Here is a 24,314-nt window from a genome sequence, read left to right as displayed (position 1 = left end):
GGGGTCAGTGTTCCATATCCTCTAAAGGTAACTGCCACAGTTCTTGGATCTTGAGTCAAGTTCGTGGGACATCGGGAAATAGGTGGGCTATCCAAGATAGGACAAAACTCTCTGGATCCTTCTCAGCTGGCATAGAACACTCTCAGGCTCTGCTCTGGACATGGTGACAGGCTCCAGGATCATAGATAAGATATTTTCCCTAACAAACTCGAGGCGACCACCGATAGACAGCGCCTTCACTTCCAACCCATCTCACTAATGGTAGTAAATTGCAATATAGCGATATGGCCAGAGTTGGTGTTTGGTGAAGTAGTAGTAGGCTTCATGATCGCCTCGGCAACAAAATGGGAAAACTACTGCGGTAGCGAACAGCAACATCTCGCCAGAACAATTTCACATTACTAACATTGAAGGGACCGCGTTTTTTTTCGACGAGTGGAAACGGAAGACTGAACCAACCCACCGACGTTTCGAGGGTATAAGTAAATTGAAAAGTGGGCGTTGCTTCGAAATGTCTCATCCTCCAGAAAAATTCTGATGAAATGGCAAAAAGTTTCAAACACGAAAAGCGGTAATTTTGTGTGTTTCCATCCGCAAAAATAAACAAAAGCAAAAAAAAAAATTCTCTCCACGTCACCTTCGAGATCGGAAACGAAAGTTCGAAAAATGGCCATTTCCTGCCGTACTATCCTGGATCAAATTTAAATTTTTACAAACTCCTAATTTCTCCAACGAAGATGCCTCAAAATCTGCTCACACTTGACACCAAGGAGCAAAAATTCCAAAGGATTAATTTAGAATAATCGGTCAATGTCTACGATATCGGGATCGTGTCGAAAATCAAAAATTTTGAAAACACATACTGTGTGTACAAAAAATAGGTGTGTAACCTACTCGTTTTCCTAGCTGAAAAAGGACAACAAACTAATTTTCTTACAACACAAAACACATATCTACTATTTGACACAAAAATATCACACATAAATATGATATGAATAACTCTCGATTACAAAAACTCTATGTCATATGTCAAAAGAGGGGGAAAAGTGTGCTTTTCACCTTGACACTATGAACATACCCAAAATTATCTTCCTACACTGCATACAGATGTTAATCAAAAGATTACTCGAGTGGGGAGAATTTGTAAACGCCCAATATATTTGAATGACTATGTAACCTAAAAGCTTAAGAGAGGGATGTCATGTATGGATATAGCCATTATAAAGGCTAAAGCAGTCAGGGGATCCCTGACCAAAAGCATGTACACTGTCACGCGCATATATAATGCTAAACCATCCAATATAACTCTAAATTATTGTTGCCCCATCCCCGTATTCGTGGGGGGTGACGTTCTGGAAGTGGGGAAAATACCAAAAATCTGCAAATAACCGAAACCAGTTTTTTTTGTTTATCTCGTTTATTGAACATCACGAGAAGAGCAGAGTGACGCAAAAGTATAAGGGAATGTAAAAGAGGGTGCAGCAATTAATTGTTGATGTTTTTTGAAAGATCATTGTGATCTCTGTTTGCTGTTTCTTCTTCATATCATCAAGTATGTTGGAGCATGTTGACAAGACTTACTCTATCAATTTTTCTACATGTGAAGAACATACCATAGAGGGATCTTCATCATGAAAATAATCTATTGCTGATTTGAACTTGTGAATCTCCCCTGCTCTGTTACTCATGGTGAACTTGTCTACTACTTCTTTATTTTGATCTTCTTCGTCTGGTACCGCTTGTTTCATGAGCAATCAGCTGCATTAATTCTTCCTCGGGCAATGCCTCTGAATTGCTATTAATTAGCTGTTCGACTTCTCTTCTATATCCATATCATTGAACCCTTCTCCACCCACCTATTTCGCTAACGTAACAATGCCTTTTATAATCTCTTCAGTTGGTTCTGTAAAAATGGTTGTGTCCTGGAGTGCACATTGTGGCCAAAGGTCAATCCAACCCAGAACCAGACCAGAATAGAATTTAGAGCTGATTTCCATCCTTTAGGGGATGACTGTCAGCATACGGACTGGCCAAGAAGGAATATGAAGAGCGGAAAATGAGAGAAAAGAATTTAGAAGAAAAAGAAGAAAGAATTAGAATTTTATTGTCAGGCTAGTACAAATCTGAGCCAGGGTAAGCCGCCGCCACAGTCAAAACTTTTCACATCCAGAAGCAGGCATTTACAACAGTTCAATAATCGCCAATTAACTTCTCATAACTAGTTCGCAGGTAGAAAAATAGAGGGGGGGGGGAAACACTGCATGGGAGTCGCAGAGCAAAAAACCTCAATCGATTTGTAAAGTTTCACAATTATTAGATGGTAAACTCAAATAAAGATGCAAAGGGATATAATTTACACAATATAACAGTTCTGTTCAGTAAGTGCTCATATGAAAGTTGAAATGAATATATGTTAGAGTAACAGTATCTATTACTCAGAATACCAGTATGAAAAATTAGAAGTAAGAATTGAATAAAAACCAAAATTCAAGTGAAATTCTATTTACAATATGTACATCAGAATTTTAATTTTAGAGCAGGTTCCAATCCAAGTGGGAAATTTGTTGGGGTCTTCTGTATTTCCCTATGACCTGAATATCATATTCAGCAATGTCTCGTAGGTGCTGGTGCTATAATTCTCTCATTCTGTCAAATTGCTCACCATTTATTTTTTTTGATGTAGTCAAAAATGTGGGGAACCTCAAGGTCATTCCTAATGTTAATTCCTCTAATGTACCAGGGTGCTTTGGTAAACCTTCTAAGGATTTTATTCTGCACAGTCTGGAGATTTCTTATGTTCATTTTACATGAATGCGCCCACGCAGGAGACGCATATAACATAGTTGGTCTAAGAATGGTTTTGAATAATATTATTTTGTTTTTGAGGGAAAGTTTTGCCTGGGGGAATGTGATCTTGTTTAGCATCCCCGAAACTCTGTTTTATTTTTCACATATTGATATTCAACATGTGGTGTGAATGAAAGGTTTTTGTTTAAAATGCACCCCCAAGTATTTAACCTGTCTGGCAGGTCTTAAGGTGTTATTATCAATCAGGAGTGGTTGTCTTGGTAATTTTCGTCGTTTCGTGAACCAGACATACTTACATTTGTTGTAATTAGCTGTATAGCTGATTCGTCACACCATGCTTCGATATAGTCAATAGTTTCTTGCAAGTTCTCCAACGCCTGTGTGGCTTTTCTACTACTACACAGCACTGCACAATCATCAGCAAATAATGCAATGGTTCCATTTTGTGGGACTAGGGATATCATTTATGTGCAGTAAGAACAATTGTGGTCCCAAGACACTGCCCTGAGGGACAGAGGCTTGTATGGGTTTAATAGCTGACAAATTGTCCTGAATTCTAACTTGGAAGGTTCTTCCCAAAAGATAATTGTAGAAGATGATGATAAAGTGAGGCAGAAAATTTAAATCAATTAATTTTGACAGCAGTTTGGTGTGATCACAGCGATCAAAAGCTTTGGAAATATCCAAAAAAGCTGATGCCACAAAGTAAAAATGATTGAATGCCTCAGTGATGAATTCTGTAACCCTAATAAGTTGAGTTACGCATGAATGTTCAGACCTAAATCCGTGTTGTTCAGGTCTGATAATGTTGTTTTCTTGCATATATTGTGTTAATCTAGGAGCAATAACTCACTCAAAGACTTTACTGAAATTACTGAGAAGGCTAATCGGCCTGAAATTTTGAGCAATTAAGGGATCAGTGTCTGCTTTATGAATTGCTTTGATGATTGATCTTTTCCAAGGCGTAGGGAAATATATTGAATATTTAAAAATTACCTGCTAACCGTTAACCGTGATATACTTTAATGCTTTATTTGTGGCAACACATGTTTTATTTACATTCGTTGTTTTGCGTTCGTTCAGTTCGGACGGCTTGTTTTTGTGTATCCATTAAACTTCAATTCGTTTCTCTGCTCACTCGTACTTTAATAATTTGAATAGGTTATGGGCCCAGTGACCCTCCACTTCGTAGTGAGTTTGTTTAATGGTCGTGTGTCTACGGTTGCGGAATTTTGACTTCGGAAACGAAATTTAGTACCTGTTTACTTTTCGAGCTTTAGTTTCCAATTCAAGTGGGAAAATGGAGAAGCTTCATTCCATCGATAAGTTGGAAGGTATACAGAACTGGACAAGCTGGAAATTCGATGTGGAACTACAGCTGACTATCCAAAAAGTGATGCCGGTCGTTTCGGGACAAGTCACGTATCCTGCTTCGTTGGATGAAAACGCAACCGAGCCTGAACGCATGAAGTTTGCCGCTGATGTCAAAGCGTTAGAGGAGGCTGATGCTATTGCACGATATATAATTGGGTCGAGTGTTCGTGGTGAGTCAAAGCAGCATATTCTTACCTGCAAATCTGGCAGAGATATGTGGAATGCATTGCACACTGTATACGAACAGAAAAATGAGAGACTCTTGGACTTTCTGTATTCGCAGCTATTTAACTACACCAAGGATCCAGATGACAGTATCGCCTCCCATGTATCAAAACTGCGACGAATTTGGCAAGATTTGCAAGAGGAGCTCAAAGAAGAAAATGTAAGTCTTCCTGTTTCAATGTTGCTGAATAGGATACTCAATACTCTTCCGAGTGAGTACCTGGAGTTCCAAAACGCTTGGGAGTCAGTTCCGCATAACGAAAGAAGTGTAGCGACTTTGACTGAACGTCTCAGGCTTCACGAACAGAGACTTGAAGAACAGAGATCTAGCAGTTCCGAACAGGGCACTGTAGCATTTATTGCAAAAAATGCTAGTTCGACGGCTAAGAAAAAGCTCGAAACTTCAAAAATTCAAAAGCCGAAGAAGAAAAGTGTGAAGTGCTACTCCTGCGGGAAAGTCGGTCATATCAAAAAGAACTGCCGTTCAAGTAAAGATTATGAAACTTCTGACCAGAGTTCTCAGGGACAAGCATTCATGTCTGTCACAGATGTTAACAAGGACTGTTGGATAATTGATTCGGGGGCTTCTCATCACATATCGCCTCGTTCGGATTTCTTCTCTTCGTATGTTCCTTTTGATGAGCCAAAACCGCTTCGTCTCGGTGATGGAACTTTCATGTATGCTGAAGGATACGGCACGATTGATGTGGAAATGTTGGTATGTGGGAAGTGGAAACAAGGTCAATTGAAAAATGCTTGGTATGTCCCTAAATCTGACCAGAATCTGTTCTCATCGGGATCTGCTCTGAATCATGGTCTCATCGAAGTTGCTACACAAAGCACAAGAGAGTTCCGAAATGGGAAGCAGACTGTTGCTGTTGGAATTCGTCAACTCAGTGGTGTGTACAAGCTTTTGATGCGTGTCATAATTTCTAAAGCTTGTCTTGCTGTGAAAAATTCTGATATTCAACTGTGGCATGAGCGACTAGGTCACCAGAACAATCAACATGTACAGAAATTCCTCAAAAGTAAAGGTATGGACATTCAGTTCAGTCGAAATTTTTGTGATGCATGTGCATATGGTAAAATGCATAGACTCAGTTTCGGTACCAGAACAACGAGGCCAACAGTTGGTGAACTGATCCATGCAGATGTCTGTGGGCCGATGAATGAAAAATCGTTGGGTGGAAGCAGATATTATGTTGTATTCAAGGATGACTTCTCGAAGTACAGATCGGTATACTTCTTGAAGGCAAAGTCTGAAGTTCCTTCAAAGGTGAAGCATTTTCTTGCTGAAGTACGAACTCGAGGTCATACTGTTAAAGAGCTACTAACTGATGGTGGTTCAGAGTTCAAGAATTCCGATGTTTAATCCACTGTAAAAGAAATTGGATTGATTCACCGAAACTCAATGCCATACACACAAGAGCAAAATGGAGCAATTGAGAGGGAAAATCGAATTCTTGTGGAAGCCGCCAGGACTATGCTACACGCCAAGGAATTGCCAGAAAAGCTATGGGCAGAAGCTGTTAATACCGCAGCCTATGTTATCAACCGAACTGGACCAAGTAGTGTTGAGGAAAAATCTCCTTATGAACTGTGGTATAAAAAAGAGTCACCATTCAATCATTTACGTGTGTTTGGTGCTGAATGTTTTGTGCATGTTCCAAAACAGAAAAGGAAAAAGTTTGATAAGAAAGCTCAGAAAGGATATTTTGTTGGGTATTGTGGCGATAAAGATGGCTACAGGGTATGGATACCCAGTAAAGATGAAATAGTGCTTTCGAGGGACGTTGTGTTCAAGAATGAAATCACGAGCAAGCAAATTTTCATCAACAATCCAGAGTTTACTGAAAAAGTTACCGAAGAGACAGATGGTTCCAAGCAAGTTGAATCACAGCCAGACACAGATACGTATAATTTACGAGACAGGTCGAAGCTGAAGAAGCCATCCAAGTTTGATGATTATGTCATGCTGGCAGAATGTGATGAACCAGTCACTTACACAGAAGCAATGTCATCAAAGGATTCAAGTCTTTGGCAAGCTGCTTTACAAGAAGAGATGAATTCTCTAATTGAAAACAAGACATGGAAGCTGGTGGATTTGCCAAGTGATAGAAAAGCCATAGGAAGTCGATGGGTGTTCAAAGCTAAGAAAAATGCAGATGGTGCAGTGACAAGATATAAGGCACGTCTGGTCGCTAAAGGATTTGGACAGATACCTGGTGTAGATTACACTGAAACGTTCAGTCCAGTTGTTCACTGGGATACTGTGAGAACGATGTTAAGCGTGGCTGCTAAGAAGAAATTAAAGGTTGCTCAGTTTGACATCAAAACAGCATTTCTTCATGGAGAACTAAAAGAAGAAATCTACATGAACCAGCCAGAAAGTTTCGAGAATGGTTCAAATCAGGTCTGCAAATTGATGAAGAGCATCTATGGACTGAAACAGTCCCCCAGGTGCTGGAATGAAAAATTCAGCAAATTTCTAGGAAATCATGGCTTGAACTCTTCAAGTTCAGATCCATGCTTGTTTGCTAATGCAGAGAAAACCTTTTTTCTTATCCTTGATATGGATGATGGTCTGATATTTTCCAAGGACTTAAAAATGCTAAATATATTTCTTGACCAACTCAGATCTAAATTTGCAGTTGTAATAGATAATGCCAAGTACTTTTTGGGTATGCAAATTAATTATTTGGATGATGGATCGATTTTCATCCATCAGGAATCTTATTGCAGACGAACCTTAGCCCGTTTCAATATGACAGATGCAAATCCGGTAGGCATGCCTATTGAAAAGTGTTGTTTAACAGCAGAGATGTCTGCTGCTCCAGCCCTTGATGTTCCTTACAGAGAGGCTATTGGGAGCCTCATGTTTCTAGCTACGGTCACTCGACCTGATATAGCTTACACGCTTGGTATGCTCTCTCGGGTATTAGACAAACCTCAAGAGTGCCATTGGAATGTTGTGAAAAGGACATTGAAATACCTAAAGGGTACAGTGAATTGGGGTATTTTGTACTCATCTAATTCCAAAGCTGGTGCTTTAGAAGCATTCGGTTATAAAATAATTTTAGGGGGAATATTGAATATTTAAAAATTACCTGCTAACCATTAACCGTGATATACTTTAATGCTTTATTTGTGGCAACACATGTTTTATTTACATTCGTTGTTTTGCGTTCGTTCAGTTCGGACGGCTTGTTTTTGTGTATCCATTAAACTTCAATTCGTTTCTCTGCTCACTCGTACTTTAATAATTTGAATAAAATAATTGTTTTGAATTGCTGCATTGAAAATGTTATTGACAGAGTTCAGAATATTAACTGGGAGACACTTTAGTGCTCTATTGCTAATGCCATCTATCCCAGCCGCTTTTTTGATGTCCAGTTTGTTTATGGTGTCTCGAATTTCATTTGTGGATGTCAGATCCATACAAGTGTTTGTTATGCTGGCATAATGATGTAAATATTGTGCAACCTTTCGTCTGATTCTTTGTGAGGAAGTTACAGGTTGATTTGTATTACGAGAGAATTGCTTTTAAATCCTTCAGCGAAGGAATCGGCTATTGCCTGATCTGTAAAGACCAGGTCACCTGAATGATTTTTTATTTTGTTTATTCTGGTGTCTTTTGGTTTGAAAATTCTTCATGCATGCCATAGGTGTCCATTTTCAGCTGTTACGTTACTTATGAAATCTGTAAATCTTTCGTTTACATGAGCAGCCACCTCCTTTTTTATTTCCCTCTGTAACTTGTTTAATATAACTTAATCAATGTTACCTCTAAAAGTTTGCCACCTTTTCTCACTCTATTTTTATAGCAAATCTTATCAAGGATTTCCTTTGGGAGACCAAAATTTTTATTGTTTATTTCTTTTTCAGTAGTTACCTCATTTACTGTATTTTTAATGAGTGTAGTAATATGTTCAACTGCTTGATCAATGTCGTTTGCACTAAGATCATTTATATGACATGAATGTCGCTCTCCACTTGTTAATACAAGATATACAGAAGACTGGATGTTGTGAAGATATTTATTATTTGAGATGTTAATTTTTTTTAAGGAAGGAAAAAACTCATCTCTGCCTCTACTGGGAGTCGAACCCGGGTCCCTCGATTGCCGGACGAGTGCTCTGACCACTAAGCTACAGAGGCTATAGAGATTTTCCTTCGCTAGAGCATATATATGCCGAACGGAACCGTGCAATGGACGGTGAAACCGATCAGCTAATAGCTCATGGACGACGAGCCACCAGATGGCTATATATATGACATGAATGTCGCTCTCCACTTGTTAATACAAGATATCTTCACAACATCCAGTCTTCTGTATATCTTGTATTAACAAGTGGAGAGCGACATTCATGTCATATATATATAGCCATCTGGTGACTCGTCGTCCATGAGCTATTAGCTGATCGGTTTCACCGTCCATTGCACGGTTCCGTTTGGCATATATACGCTCTAGCGAAGGAAACTCTCTATCTCCTCTGTAGCTTAGTGGTCAGAGCACTCGTCCGGCAATCGAGGGACCTGGGTTCGACTCCCCGTAGAGGCAGAGATGAGTTTTTTTCCTTCCTTAAAAAAAATTAACATCTCAAATAATAAATATCTTCACAACATCCAGTCTTTTGTATATCTTGTAAGATCATTTAGTTCTAATGGAGGCAGGTTTTCCAGTATATTTGTGTATTTTACCCAGTCGACTTGTTTCAAAATTTGTTTTTTCATTGAATTTTTTTTCATTGAATATCTTTGTTACTACTCTATGGTCTTTTTCTGAGAAGACCTGAAATGTCATTTTATCACCCGTAGGTTTTTGTTGGGGGCAGGGGTGGGAAGTAACTAAGTCCATTTCGGAGCAGCTTTGGAGCAGCAAAATTCAGGATTTGGAGCAGCAAAATATGGGATTCGGAGCAGATATTTATAAATTGGAACAGTGAAATTAACAAGAATATTTTCATTAACCCTCAACCCTTTTCAAAATAAAACTGCACAGTTATTTGTCATCAAACATCTTTTCGTCAGCTTGATTTTTGTGTTTTAGGCTTTTGACACCTTGTTTGAAAGAGCGGCTATCATAAAATTTTTTGCACCCGTCTATTTAAGATGATTTTTGCTTACTGGGGCACTATTTGCTGCCTTGAACAGCAGCACTTCAAATGAGCTAAAAAAAATTTATAAGTTTTTAATTTTTTTATACTTGGAAAGAAATTGTTGCAAAATGGGAGAGAATTTCGGAACAATCAACTCCATGTTTGGCGATTCAGCACTCATTATCTGGCGAGATTCGCGAACTGACACTCGCTATTTGGCGAGATTGACGATTTAACGCTCGTTATTCGGCAAAATTAGCGATTTAACGCTCGTTATTCGGCAAAGTTTCTAGACTAACATTCGTAATTCGGCGGACATGCGCTTTTTACTCCCGGAATGAAAATTTTTTTCACGAAACATCGGGATTTAACACTGTGGCGCTACTTGTCTTGTACAATTTTTATATTTTTATTATATTTTTTATGCCACTTACTAGCTAGGCATTATCTAGTGTGTTCTTGTATTGGAGTTCAGTCTGGCTCCAACTGTCGACCGAACATGTCCTAAAAGTCTCTCTCTCTTCTATTAAATAACTAAAAAAAGAAAGGAGTCATGACTGTATGTTTCCGAAATAACAACCAGACACATCCACCAGCACTAGCATCACCATAGTACTGGTGACCCGCGTAAAGCAGATGTTTGACAGCCACGAACTCGAAAGCAGACGAAAACAAGTACTCTTTCTCGCTTCGTAATATTATACTTGCTGCCTTTCTTCTTTTTTCCCCTGTGTGTGGTGCGTTTGCTGACTGATTGAGGGGGCATCTCCTCAGTTCTCTTCCTGGATTGTGCTGAACTTTTTTTTTGGATATGCCGAACGCTACCGAAGAAACAGGTATGTCTTCTGAATTAGAACTTTCGCGTGTTTCTTTTCGCGTGCCTTCGATTTGGAAATCCGATGTCGATCTTTGGTTTCTTCAGATTGAATCGAACTTTAAAATTGCCGGAATTACTGATCCTAAAACGCAATTTCACTGTGTTGTGACAGCTCTCGATGTCGAAGTGTTATCATATGTTAGCGATTTGATCAGAGCTCCTGTTACAGACGATTCTTACAACCAGTTAAAAACACGCATTTGTCAACAGTTTTCACTGTCGGAAACTTCCCGCTTACGAGTTCTACTCCAAGAGCTCACTCTTGGGGATAAGCGACCTTCTCAGTTGTTGCATGAGATGCATACATTAGCTGGCAAGAAAATTTCAGATGAAGTGCTTAAAACCCTTTGGTTACAACGTTTGCCTATCCATACACAGCAGATACTTTCTGTTAGTAAGGATACATTGCCGGATTTAGCAGAAATGGCAGATAAAATTACCGAAGTCACTGGGCACACACCGACTATTTCTGAGGTCAGCCGTAATGAAACCATCAGCTTGCAATCACTTCAAAGTCAAATTTCGACTTTGACCGTTGCTGTTGACTGCTTATCCCGCTATAGAGAGAAAAATTTTAACAAAAAGGGAAGAGTTCGTTCAAATTCTCGGTCTAGAGAGAGGTCTAGTGGTGATGGTACACCCAAACGTAAACCTTATTGTTGGTACCATTTCAAATTCGGTCGAAAAGCATCAAAATGCATTAAACCCTGTGATTGGTGCTAATGATACTAAAATTTCTACGTATGGTTGCAAATCTTTATCAGTGGATTTAGGGTTACGCAGACTATTTAGATGGTCCTTCGTTATAGCTGATGTTAATCGCCCGATATTAGGTGCTGATTTCTTAGAACATTATGGTCTATTAGTTGACGTAAAAAAGTCTCGTTTGATTGACAGTTTGACATCACTTTCAATCAAATGTAGCAATGCCAGTTGTCCTACATTAGGCTTAAAGACCATTAGTGGAGATTCGCCCTACTTGAAAATTTTATCTAAATTTCCTAATCTAACGAATCCTTCTATGCTTGGGGCTACTTCTAAAAAACACTGCGTTACACATTGCATTACTACTAAAGGTTCTCCTGTCTTTACCAAATCCCGCAGACTTTCTCCAGAGAAACTTGCTATTGCAAAGCGTGAAGTTCAAACGCTAATGGATCAGGGCATACTGAGACCTTCAAAAAGTCCATGGGCAAGCCCGATACACATTGTTCCTAAACGTAATGGAGAATACCGTTTATGTGGGGATTACAGAAAACTTAATTCTATAACGTGTCCAGACAGATATCCTATACCACATGTTCATGATTTCAGTTACGGTCTGCAGGGAAAAAACATTTTTTCTAAATTGGACTTGGTTAAGGCTTATCATCAGATACCTTTAGATCCCGAGTCTGTTGAAAAAACTGCCATTATTACCCCATTCTGACTTTATGAGTACTTATATATGTGTTTTGGATTGTCTAATGCGGCACAATCATTTCAACGGTTCATAGATATTGTCTTAAGAGACTTGAACTGTTATGCATATTTAGATGACGTACTAGTTGCATCAGCAACAGAAGAAGAACATCTTAAAGATCTAGAATTGGTTTCTGAACGTTTAAACAGTTTTGGTATAATTCTTAATCCTGATAAATGCATATTCGGGAAATCTGAGATAGAGTTCTTAGGATTTTTGGTTAACAGCAACGGCATTTCTCCTTTGCCAGAAAAAGTCGACATTCTTCGTAATTATCCGCAACCAAAAACGGTTGATGAACTTCGAAGATTTCTAGCAATTCTCAACTTTTACCACCGTTTCTTAAAAAACGCAGCATCTGACCAGGCTCCCTTACACGATTTGTGCAAAGGAAAGAAGAAAAAAGATAAATCTCTCATCGCCTGGTCGGGGGAAACTATTGCTGCTTTCGAAACGTGTAAACATGCTATTACCAATGCAACGCTTTTGGCTCATCCTAAACATGATGCTCATCTTTCGTTGACAGTCGACGCATCAGATTTCGCTCTCGGAGCTGTTTTACAACAAACTTCCGATGGTGTCGTCGAACCACTCTCATTTTTTTCTCGAAAGTTAACGACAACTGAAAAGAACTATAGTACTTATGATCGCGAGTTGCTTGCGGTTTATAGTTCTATTAAACATTTCAGACACATGTTAGAAGGCAGACCATTTACGATCTACAGTGATCATAGGCCTCTAACTTATGTTTTTCACAAAGTTAATGATAACAGCTCTCCCAGACAACGACGTCATTTAGAGTATATATCACAATTTTCTACGGACATTCGTTACATTCAGGGTGAGCGAAATGTTGTAGCGGATGCTTTTTCCAGATTATCCGAAATTAATTTACCTGACTCGATTGATTACGCAGCTATTGCTACTTCACAGAGTACAGACGCTGAATTAACAGCCCTCCGACAACCAGGTGGGGTGCTCGATATAAAACCTATCAAATTCGGTCCTCAGGGTACAGAACTTTTTTGTGATTTATCCACTGGAATTATCCGTCCCTACGTACCAGAAAAACACCGATATCACGTGTTTACGGTCCTTCATAACCTCGCCCATCCAGGTGTTAAATCAACTGTAGACCTTATTCATCAACGATTTGTGTGGAGTTCTATACGCAAGGATGTCACACGATGGACCAGGGCGTGCATCGAGTGCCAACGCTCAAAAGTGCATCGCCACACTCGATCTTCCATCGGTGCATACCCTTTGCCCCAATGCAGATTCTCACACATTAACATCGACATTGTTGGTCCTCTTCCTCCTTCTCGGGGTTTCACCTACGGCCTTAACTGTGTGGATCGATACACCAGGTGGGTAGAGGCTTTCCCGATGGAAAACCAAAAAGCCGAAACTGTTGTAGAGACATTCTACTCTGGTTGGATCAGCAGATTCGGAGTTCCGGAATCGGTTACCACCGATCAAGGGAGACAATTTGAAAGTGATTTGTTTCGCGCATTCGTTCGTTTTCTTGGAACTCAGAAAACACGCACGACAGCGTATCATCCGTCCTCCAATGGCATCGTTGAAAGATTCCACCGGCAGCTCAAAGGCGCCATACGCTGCCATGCCACAGAACGTTGGACTGAAGTGTTACCTACTATACTTCTGTCCATCCGAGCCAGCATCAAACCGGACATCAACACTTCTGCTGCTGAGATGGTTTACGGATCACCATTGCGCCTACCTGGTGAATTCTTCCGCAGTTCCGACCCTCAGCCAACACAGCCGGAATTTCTACGTGCTCTACGAGATCACATAAACACTTTATGCCCGATCCAAACTTCAAGGCATGGAACTCACAACGTTTTCGTTCATAAAGAACTTGCTGTTTCTTCCCATGTGTTCGTGCGGCTGGACACCGTACGAAAGCCCCTTCAACAACCATATTTGGGGCCATATGAAGTGATTGAACGATCTCCAAAAGTATATACAGTGAACATGAAAGGCAAACTAACGAAAATCTCAATAGACAGATTGAAACCAGCATTTTTGCTTGATAGCACTTTTAATGAGCAATCACCGTTCGCTGAACCGAAACAGCCTTATGTAACTCGATCAGGGCATACGGTTCGTATAAGAATTCCTTGATATTATTCTTATTTGCATATTTTTTCAAATGAATAACATTATTTTTGTTTTTTGCAACATTTTTTGAAAATTGGTATTATGTTTTGTAAAAAATTTTCATTTTTCAATGTTCTTATATGTATATTATATATGTCTATTATTTATTCTAGTAATCGTTTTTGCACATACATACATTTACTAATTTTTGATCATTTGTAATTTTTTTTTTTTTGCTCTACTATTAATTTGTGCATAAGGTATTTTCGTATTGCGTATTTTTTGAATTTTTCGAACAAAATCTTTTTTTTTGCACATGTCAATGCCATATTAGTTGCCGTAACTATATTGTCAAATCGTCGTAACTATACTGTCATATCGTCGTAACTATACTGTCATATCGTTGTAACTATACTGTCATATCGTTGTAACTATATTATCATATTTTGTACATTGTGCCATATGCCGTCCTTCAGACTCGTGGGGGAGTACTGTGGCGCTACTTGTCTGGTACAATTTTTATATTTTTATTATATTTTTTATGCCACTTACTAGCTAGGCATTATCTAGTGTGTTCTTGTATTGGAGTTCAGTCTGGCTCCAACTGTCGACCGAACATGTCCTAAAAGTCTCTCTCTCTTCTATTAAATAACTAAAAAAAAGAAAGGAGTCATGACTGTATGTTTCCGAAATAACAACCAGACACATCCACCAGCACTAGCATCACCATAACACAATGACAATCGACTACAGTAATTTCTGCTGCTTCCAGTGACGACTTTTTTTTTTTAAACGGAAACACTCGAATTTGCACTTTAAAGCTGAAAGGCATTGCAAGCCATCTTCAGTTCCACGATCACGGACAATATCGGGGTTTCACGATGGAAAGCCCGATCAGGGGCCGATAGTTTAAGGTGATAGTTTAAGTATAGTGGAATAAAATATGCTCTTCTCTCGTAAAGAAACGTTTCGTGGCTAGCAGGAACAAAATTTTTTTGACGTCCTTTCCGAAATTCTGGGCATACTGAAGCAAAATTCGCTATTTGGCGCAGAAAAATGTGAAAATACGCTATTGGAGCAGGATGGCGCAAGATATTCGTTTTGGCGCAGAGTTCCCACCCCTGTGGGGGGGGGGGAGGAAATTCACATTCAGCCTTTATTTCGCTGAAGTCGTTTAACCAATCATTTCCTCATCAGTCCAAATTATGGGAGGGATATTACTTTTTTTCTTGTTCCTTGTAACTGTTGTGAATCCATCATTATTATTGTTTTCAGTATTTGTGTTACTGTTTGTTTGTTGTTCACTAATCAGTTTGTCTGTTGTGCACTGGATATATTTTTTCGTTTTTTATTATGAATTACTATGGCAAAACCATCTGTGCTGTCTGCTAATTCATCTTGTCAATCATTTTAATGAGATTCATCACTGCAGGCCATGTTTCCAGTTTGTGAATCTGTGTTTGCACCACTAACTATGTTTTCCATGTTCTCGCTATTATCAGAGTGCAAGGCAAGAATTTGACCATGTTCATTAGTGCCTTAAACATCTGAGTTATTACCTGTCAACAAAACAGCTGTCCTTGAATTTGTATTTCCCTGAAAGGGAGATATAGAAATGTCCTTTGTTGTATTATCACCAGAAAAATTCAAGGTGCTGTTTTGTATGTCCAATTTGGGTAAAGTGAGATCACTTGGGGTGATCAAAAGTAATGTTGTTGTTATGAGGGGAATTTTCTCCCGAAGTCTCATTTGAAGAGCTACTAGTATTACTTGAGCTAGTTTCACATGTATCACTACTAGATCCTGAAGTTCTGAGTCATATTCAAGTTTTTTGTTCACATTGTTAACACTAGTCTGACAACAAATATCCTTATTTAAGACACCTTTTGTGTCAAGGGATTCACCAATTTGAGGCACCGAGCTAGGGCTTCCAATACTCAAATCATTAGTACTATTCTTCTTCTTCCTAATCTTTTTTTTTGTCCCTTTTTTCTTGTTCTTGGAGTCTGGTTCAAGTGAGGGGAGGGGTTTCACTAATCTTGAGGCAATAGTTTTGAACCTAAGTTTGCTACTGTGGATACATGTACTGACATTTAGATCCTCAAAAAAAGTCTGTGCTGCTTTTAGCACCTTTTCATGTAACATTTCCTCTTCTTCAGAAGAAGATTCGATCAGTTGTACATACACAGAAAATACTTACTCTAATTTCTTAGCAGCAACACAATCATCATTTCTAATTAGGGAGTTACCTTCCTCATAACTAATTTTCAACCATTGAAATACAAGCTTTTCAAATTTTTCATCTTGATCAGGGGATTCATGGTACGCCTCTACAAGTGAGCATAATTTTTTGACCACCGGAATGTTATCCGGGTTTGAAAATGGACAAATAAGACCCATGAGCACTTACACAAATGAACAGAACTTACCTGGAAAAAGTATCCAGCAGAAATCCTGAAAATAAAATCACCAAGGGAAATTGGGGCAGACGTAAACACTGGGGAGAGCACAGGGTGACACTATGATGTCTTCACTAGAACATGAACACTCATAGACTGCAATTTTCACTCGCAGGTAATCAGCCATCGAAGAAAAACACATCATCAGCGTGTTGAAACAGCACATGCATTAGGCCATGGTTCGTCTACTGACCCACCAAATATAGTGGTCCAGATTCAGCCAACAAAACTGGTTTTTAAGCCATGGTTCAGGTGAAAAGAATAAATTTTTTGAAGTGAACCTCATTATAACCTGTGATCATAGTTTAAACCCTGTCTGTGCATACGACCCTTAGACTTTATAGACATAACATAGTTGACAAAATGTGTGGGATTGTGCATTTCAATAAGATAAATGTGAAAAAGACTGGATCTCACGGAATTCACTAATAAATATATTTTGGAAGAATAAAACTTAAATGATGAAATCCAGGAGATCTTTGTTGTAGAGCTGCCAAAAAAAAAAAAAACATTAAAAAAAAAGTTAAATTCATACCTTTAGTAATTCTTCAAAAATAGGATTAAGTGTATGTTTCTTAACCTTTGTCTTCCTTTTCCCACTTTTCGTTCGATCTGGAAGTAAGTAGACTTTAACATACCTAAGATAAACAAATTATGATACATTACTGAAAATTAAATGCTGCTCATTAAAAAAAAACCACTTATGTTAAAAAACTTGTAGAGATTGTCAAAGGCGACCACAGAATCAAGGTCGTCAACAATGAGTTGGTTTTCGAATGCGCTTGTGAATGGCTGCGATGGTTGTAGTCTGAGTAATATTTTTCTAGTCTTTTATTTCTGCCGTATCTATTTATAAACTATATTCAATTTATTAAATATATTTTATGCAGGATGCCATGACTTCTTTAATCCTTGCACCCATAATTGGTTACAGCGGACATGATTTTTTTCATGAGTTTTGGTTTATGATTCTATATTTTTTATATACTGCACTATTAATATTTTTTATATTTTTTATTAATCGCAAATCTCATAATAGATCAAAAACCAACTGCTCATTGAGTACCCTTGCTCTTCTTACAACTCAAAAAATAAATACAGTGCACCATCAAAGTTCAGACACTAGTTGAGATCACATAGTATATCTGAGAAATACTAATTATAACATCACAGATTGATTACCACTTATTGTAGTGAACAAGTACTTTATTTGAAAAATGAAAAAATCAGACACTTTATAGACAATGTAATAACAAAAAAAAAAAAAAAAAAAGCAAAAGTTTTGACCAAGTTAAATTTTTAGCGAAATAAAAATTCAAAATCTAGCATTCGCTAGTTTTTTATTTCGCTCGTTAATGCAGTTTCTTCATCAAAGAAATTAAGTCTTGCATTATCTGTGGCTCAAAATTATACCAAAAACTCCCAATGGAGCTCTAAGATCTTTTAAAGGAGAATGCTGACAATTATTCTATAAACTTCTCAACACAATGCCACGAAGATTTTCAATAGGGTTGTACCAACTGCAATATTCACTGAGATATTTGAATTGGAAAACTGCCAAAAATAAGACAAAAAAAAAATACAGCATATAAAACGTAGAAATGAGCTTTATGTGGTTCTTTCTCTCATTTTTCAGCAATTTTCGAATTCAAATACCGCAGCACATATGCATTCAAAAACATGAGACTTTCTTTTGTTGGGCTTAGGAGAAAAAAATGACAACATTCTGGTTGAGTTTTTTAAGACAGAGCGTTAATTTTTCCTTTTAATAAATATATAACCCCATGCAATACGAATGATGTAACAGTTATTTGGAAATTTTTTCCAAAAAAGGAATATGCTTCTAGGATCAATGGTTCGAAAGTCCAGGGGACTTTAGTGTGCACCCTGTATGCCAGTTTCTGGCATGCGAGCAGAAATACTGCATATCTGGCACAGACTGAAAAGGAAATAAATCATTGCATCAAATCTCATTGTCAGAGTCCCTATGCAACTGATATCTCCCCATGTGGGACTCATGTGTTTACATATCCCTGAGATTCTCGTAAAGTACATTTAAATTCTGAAATTCAAGAATTCTTACTTCTAGTGGATGAAAAATTTATAAGGAAACATCATTTTTACAACTTATAATTTTCTGATAAATGGAAAATGAAACTGATAAACTAGCTTCTGATTCAGGCATCTGATGTGAAATTTCTTTTTGAAGTTAATTTTTTTTGGCCTAAGTGATCTGAATTTTTTTAAATGGCAGGACCTCATTAAAATTCAAAGTAAAGAACAGCTTCGTGCATATCAGGGTAATAAGAAATTTTTCTTCTTTGAAAGCTCCTCCAGGTTCTGAGACATTTGATCATAAAAAACCACAACAAAAAAAACTCACTGAATACTAGTTGAAAACCCGTGCCCTATACCAAGCACATTCAACCAGTTCCTCGCGAGCACCACTGTGCTCCCGTAAGCACCCAGAGTGTTCGATGCTCATGTCAGATTTTGTACTCATGAGTCAAGTCTTGCAATAGTTACAGGGCATTGTCAAGCTTTTGCAAGCCTCTTAAAAATTTTGTAAGGCTGAAATAAAAAACAAGCAAAATTTGTAGAGAAACTGTCATTGTTTTTCCCCCATATGTAATGTCCTCAGGTTTGCTATTTTAGCTGGCATGACTACAAAAACAACTGCTCAGAGTCCATTTATAAGATATATATATATATATATATAGGCTATAGGAAAATCAATTCATTCAAATGGCATGACACAAGTTAAAAAATATACTGAGGATGTACCACAATGATTCTTAACAAAAATCTGGTTCTTAACTATGGAGCTGATCTTTCTTTAATAGTAACTGATACTGGTCAAAATGGAGGTTGATTTTCACTACAAATTCTTGATTTTTCTCGTTTCATTATGTTCAGTAATAGATATGAGTGTAGGTACACATTAAAATATGAATTATAAGATTTTTCCTGATAAGCCTCTGCTTATCAGATTCTTCCCCCTCCGAAAAAAACCAACATTTATGAATAAAGAAAAGGAATTTCACATTTTCTTTCCACTACCATTGTGGCTTGGTCTTTGAGAGAGTTTTTTTCAAAAATTACTTTGAAACAGAGATGTGAAAATGCATTTAGTACAGTTAAGAGAAGGATTTTTTTCTTCTTCAAAATATAGAGTTCTTTGAGAAATGCAGGTTTGCTGTATTTGGGTGTTCCAATTAAACACCCTGTACAATTTGCATTCAAGGATTAAGATAATCCTGATTTCAATATATATATGTCAAACTTGCTGTAAGGTTGTTCTTCCGATGATGGGTAACAGGCAGTGTTTGCGACAAGAGAAAAATTGAAGACTTTTGCCCCATAGCCTGGACAGTTATGATCCTGCCACCTTGTCCATTTGTGATGACAATTATGTTTGAACACTCTACTTTCTTTGTCTATAATGCTTAGCTATGCTTGTATGCAATTACGAATTTGAAAAAAATTCATAATTACATACAATTTGTTGTGGTGAATGTTAATTAGCTCAAATTCATTAATTGTTCTTTTCCCTTCCTAGTTTCTTTGCTGTCCACCCACTGCATGTCCAGCCAAAAATAAGTTGATTAAAAAAAGTTTTTTGTGAAAGAAAATATAACGAGTCATTATCATGCTTTTAAGGAAGAACCATCATTGCCATCCAGAAATTTGTACATTTGTAGACATTTGATGTTTTAAAGTAGCCTATGAATTATAATGCTGGTTTTTCTTTACATATATGCAAATTTTGGTTCTACGAGATATTTCCAATACGAGTATGAGTATTGCACTAAATTATTGCACAGATGTGACGTAGAACTTTTGCACCTTTTAAACCTAACCTTTTATATTACACAGGCATATTTGTCAAAACACTGAATATGATGTCTGTGCAATAGCTAAAAAAATGTTGAGGAATCTTTATATTGAATATATAACAGGGTTAATCCAAATTCTTCAGCCAAACGAAAGGGGTGATAAACAAGCCCAAGTGGATCATGAAACACCCCACTAACACTGTGCTATCTCAAACCATTTCCATTTGAGTTATGGCGGATAATTGATTATGAAAAAAATATGTGTGTCAAGTCTAAAAAAAACTATTTGTGAAGTTTATAAGAGACCTACATGCAAATTGAGCACATAGTTGAAAAGAACAGAAAAAATCCTATAAGACGACATAATTTCCATCAAAATATTTGAATTTATTTGTGAGCTACAAGTGCTGAAATATTGGTATAGTTAAAAATTGAATTTGCGAAAATTTTTCATCCCCAATCACACAAATACCCTTTCTGGCTACAATCGGTCAAATTTACCAAAAATTTGTCCATTGCATTAGCTTTTGGAAGAGCAGAGATGCCACTGTACTCTAATTTACCTGGTTATTCAAAAAGTGTGGGTCCTTTTTGGGTGAAAGTGGGTCTCTCTCAAAAAAAAAAATATTTTGAAAAAAATTATGCCCCAAATAATTGGTATCTCTATGAATTTTCTTCCAGTATGCTCCAGGTCTTTGATCACCTGCTTATATTTCTTCATTGAGACTGAGCGGTGGGTCATGTTCTGGGTAAGAGAAGAAGGTATCTGTGAATCAAGTATAATTCATTTCTAAAAACATGTTCTATTCAAAGGTTCATTTACTTACATTGTCTACTAGTAGGAAAACTCATTAGCACTGAGAATTTAACGTATGAAATTCTGAACATGTAATAAATCTAAAACAAATATACAGTTGATCCTGCTTATAACGTTTCTCCCATTTAGAATGTTTTTCCATGTTAATCAAACTTCTTTTTGTGGTTCTAACAATAAATAATTCTCATTAAGATTTCCTGTTTAAAGTGTTTTCCTATTTACAAAGTTTTTTATGATGGTTTTTGAAAAATGTTATAAGCAGGATCCACTTTAATTAACAGTTAAAGGCACACATTTGTATATTTACTAATAATTAATCTATAAATTCCCTTCTGATTGATTTTACATTTCAATTCAAAATTAAAGCAAATTAGATTCTCTCTCTCCTCTCAGACACTTCCAATTCCCTTTGGTTTTCCTGGTAAAATGATTTTATTTTCCTTCTCTGATGGTCCACCATTCTGATCTTTGGCCATTTAACTGCCACATATTTTCACACCTGAATATGGGAGCTATGTCAGATTTGTGTTGGAGAAACTTAACAGTGTGCTTATGTGTGTGTGCCCAGCATTTGGTGTGTTTTGTGTTCAGTAGGTGGTGCCATCTATCTAGATGTGCAACTAGATACTTTCTCAAACGGGGATAGTACACATCCAGGGCTCAGCACGACTCATGGCCTCAAAAGTAGTGAAAATAGTGACCTAAATATTTGTAAAAAGTGACCAAATAGTGATCTAAATAGTTGTAAAAAGTGTCCAAATTTTGACAATCTGCAATCGTATTAACCGTTTTCACTAAACTTGGCATGTCAATGGAACTCTTACAAATTGATTAGTTTTACATTATAAGAAATAATTAAATCAAACTAACCATTTTGTTAAACAGGAAAGTTTTGAATAACTTAGCAAATTTATCAACAGCTATGCGAGAGAGAGAATTACATTACGACAACTATAGGCAGCAGTTGTAATGCCTTTCCTCGTGCTGCTTTCCACAACTCATCTCAAAATTAATTTAAGCAGGAAAAATTTCAAAACAATAGAATGTTTTCACGTTTAAAGGAACAAAACAAAAAAATAACAAATTTTGAAGAAGAGAATTTTTTTCCATCCACACACTAGTGGATTTTTATTCATGTTATGTGCTATGAATGGCAGCACACAAAATAAAATCAAATTTTCTTTCACCTAGTACAAATTTTATTTACATACAATACCTAAGTCTGTATAATCTGTTTTCCAACTCATCTGAGTCATTACAGCACAATTAAAAGAAGCAAAAGCAGCAAATAATTCAAGTCCTATATTCACTATTTGCTGTAGAAAATGGTGCAGCCTGAATTTTTCTAGTATGTGTTCGGGATTCATTATTTTTTCTTCTAATGTATCCGCTGAGGGACATTTCTATATCCCAAATTGACAATTTATTGTATCTATGTTAAGCATTCCAAAAGTAACAAAGCTTGAAATCCTCAGCACAACAGATTTTTTCAATACTTATTAGCCATCTCTCCTCTGTTTAACATCAAGAATATTTTCTTAAGAGCTACATGAATGACAACCCTTTTTTTTTTCTTACTGACCCATATACAAATCTACTCTATAATATAAAATCAAAAACTCGAAAAGGGCCTGTTTCTAAGCAACCGAAATTAGTGACGATTTTGTGTTACACACATTTGCTACATTCTTGTTACAGAAATCGATTACAATTTTGGGTGAAGTTTTCATTTAACTCTTGTTGATTCATTTCTCTCTTGATGTTTGATAAAACTTACATTCACTTGTAGTGACGTAAAAATTGGTCATAATCCAAGCTGGGTGTAAAAAAAGGTGAAAGTTACAAATCAAACAAATAAACATACATTTAAAAAAACCTCATGGCATTTTGTTGACTCCTGTTTCTGCTGACTAATGACGCTGTTTTCCTCTAATTTATCAAGAACCCTACACATTTTTTCTTTCAGTGTTTTCAGACGAACTTGCCCACTTTCGATGTCTACAAAGTTTTTTCTCTTTATCCCTACTTCTATCATTTTCTCTGCAGTGTTCAGCATAGTTTTCGATGACAATTGAATTTCCAACTCCCTTTCTTCTGCTTTGTGTTGATTCTCATCCGATCGTGAAACTTTCTTATCAAAAGTTTTTGGTGCTGAAATCTGTCTTGGTACACTTCTGATGCAAACACCTTTCAGAAGATTGGCATCGACATCAATATCTTTAGCATTTTGAGAATGACTCCACTCCTTACTTCTGAATCAATGCTGAATTATCTCTTTCATTAATTCTGGAGTTATTTCCGTTATTCATTATTTCTTTTATTAATTCTGGAATTTTCTTTCAATAATCCTGGAATTATTTCCTTTAATATTTCTTTCATTAATGCTCAAATTATTTCTTTTATTAATGCTGGAATTATCTTTAATTAATGCTGGAATTATCTTTAATTAATGCTGGAATTATCTTTAATTAATGCTGGAATTATCTTTAATTAATGCTGGAATTATCGCTTTCATTTATTTTGGAACTGAAATTATCTCTTTCATTAAACTAGAATTTTTCTTTCATTAATTCCGGAATTCTTTCTTTCATCAGTGTTGAATTATCTCTTATCAATGCTGAATTCTCTTTCATTTATTTTGGAACTGAAATTATCTATTTCCTTAATTCTAGAATTTGTCTTTCATTAATTCTGGAGTTGTCTTTAATTAATGCTAAAATTAGCGCTTTCATTAATTTTGGAATTTTATTAATGCTGGAATTACCTTCCATTAATACTGAAATTATCTTTTTCATTAATTTTGGATTTATCTCACCGATGCTGAAATCATTTCTTTCATTTATTGTTTTAAACTCCTATTTATGCCATAAGAAAATAACGGGGGATTGTGTGTGTTTTCACCAAGTCACGTGATCTTCCGACGAATGATGTTGCGGACGACGTTCTCAGCACTGCCAAGGCGAAGACTGCTGACGTCATACTCCCTCCAGCTCGATGGTGCAAACATAGTGCGTCCGTATTTCAAGATTCCGAAAACCAGCATCGTCTCCGATTGGTTATAAAACCCGAACTTTTTTAGCTCGAAATTCGGTTTTTTAATCAATCGGAGACGGCGCTGGTTTTCGGAATCTGAAATACGGAAGCGCCATGTTCACACCCAAATGCAGGAAACCTTGGCAGAACTGGCATCTTGATGAATTCTACAAGAAAAAAAAAACGGTACACAAAGGTTCTCT

General features: G+C 37.0%; 1 protein-coding gene and 1 non-coding gene across 3 annotated transcripts in view; both read right to left on the bottom strand.

Moving 5' to 3' along the window:
• The window catches only part of LOC149069395 (uncharacterized), a 166,202-nt gene that overhangs the window by 97,820 nt on the left and 44,068 nt on the right, over nucleotides 1–24,314 (bottom strand). For both annotated transcript variants that reach the window (XM_089249699.1, XM_089249698.1), the window contains exon 5: nucleotides 16,961–17,063. In XM_089249699.1, the coding sequence (XP_089105825.1) occupies nucleotides 16,961–17,063 (103 nt within the window). The remainder of the gene's footprint in view (nucleotides 1–16,960; nucleotides 17,064–24,314) is intronic.
• On the bottom strand, nucleotides 8,494–8,565 carry TRNAA-GGC (transfer RNA alanine (anticodon GGC)). The gene has a single exon. It is a non-coding gene; the product is annotated as a tRNA-Ala (tRNA).

The sequence above is a fragment of the Pholcus phalangioides genome, unplaced genomic scaffold, assembly GCF_987345545.1.
Source record: "Pholcus phalangioides strain wild (caught in Gottingen) unplaced genomic scaffold, Ppha-v1.0 ptg000022l_1, whole genome shotgun sequence".
NCBI lineage: Eukaryota > Metazoa > Arthropoda > Arachnida > Araneae > Pholcidae > Pholcus > Pholcus phalangioides.
The sequence above is the reverse complement of the archived record's forward strand: the minus strand, read 5'-3'. Positions and strand labels throughout refer to the sequence as shown.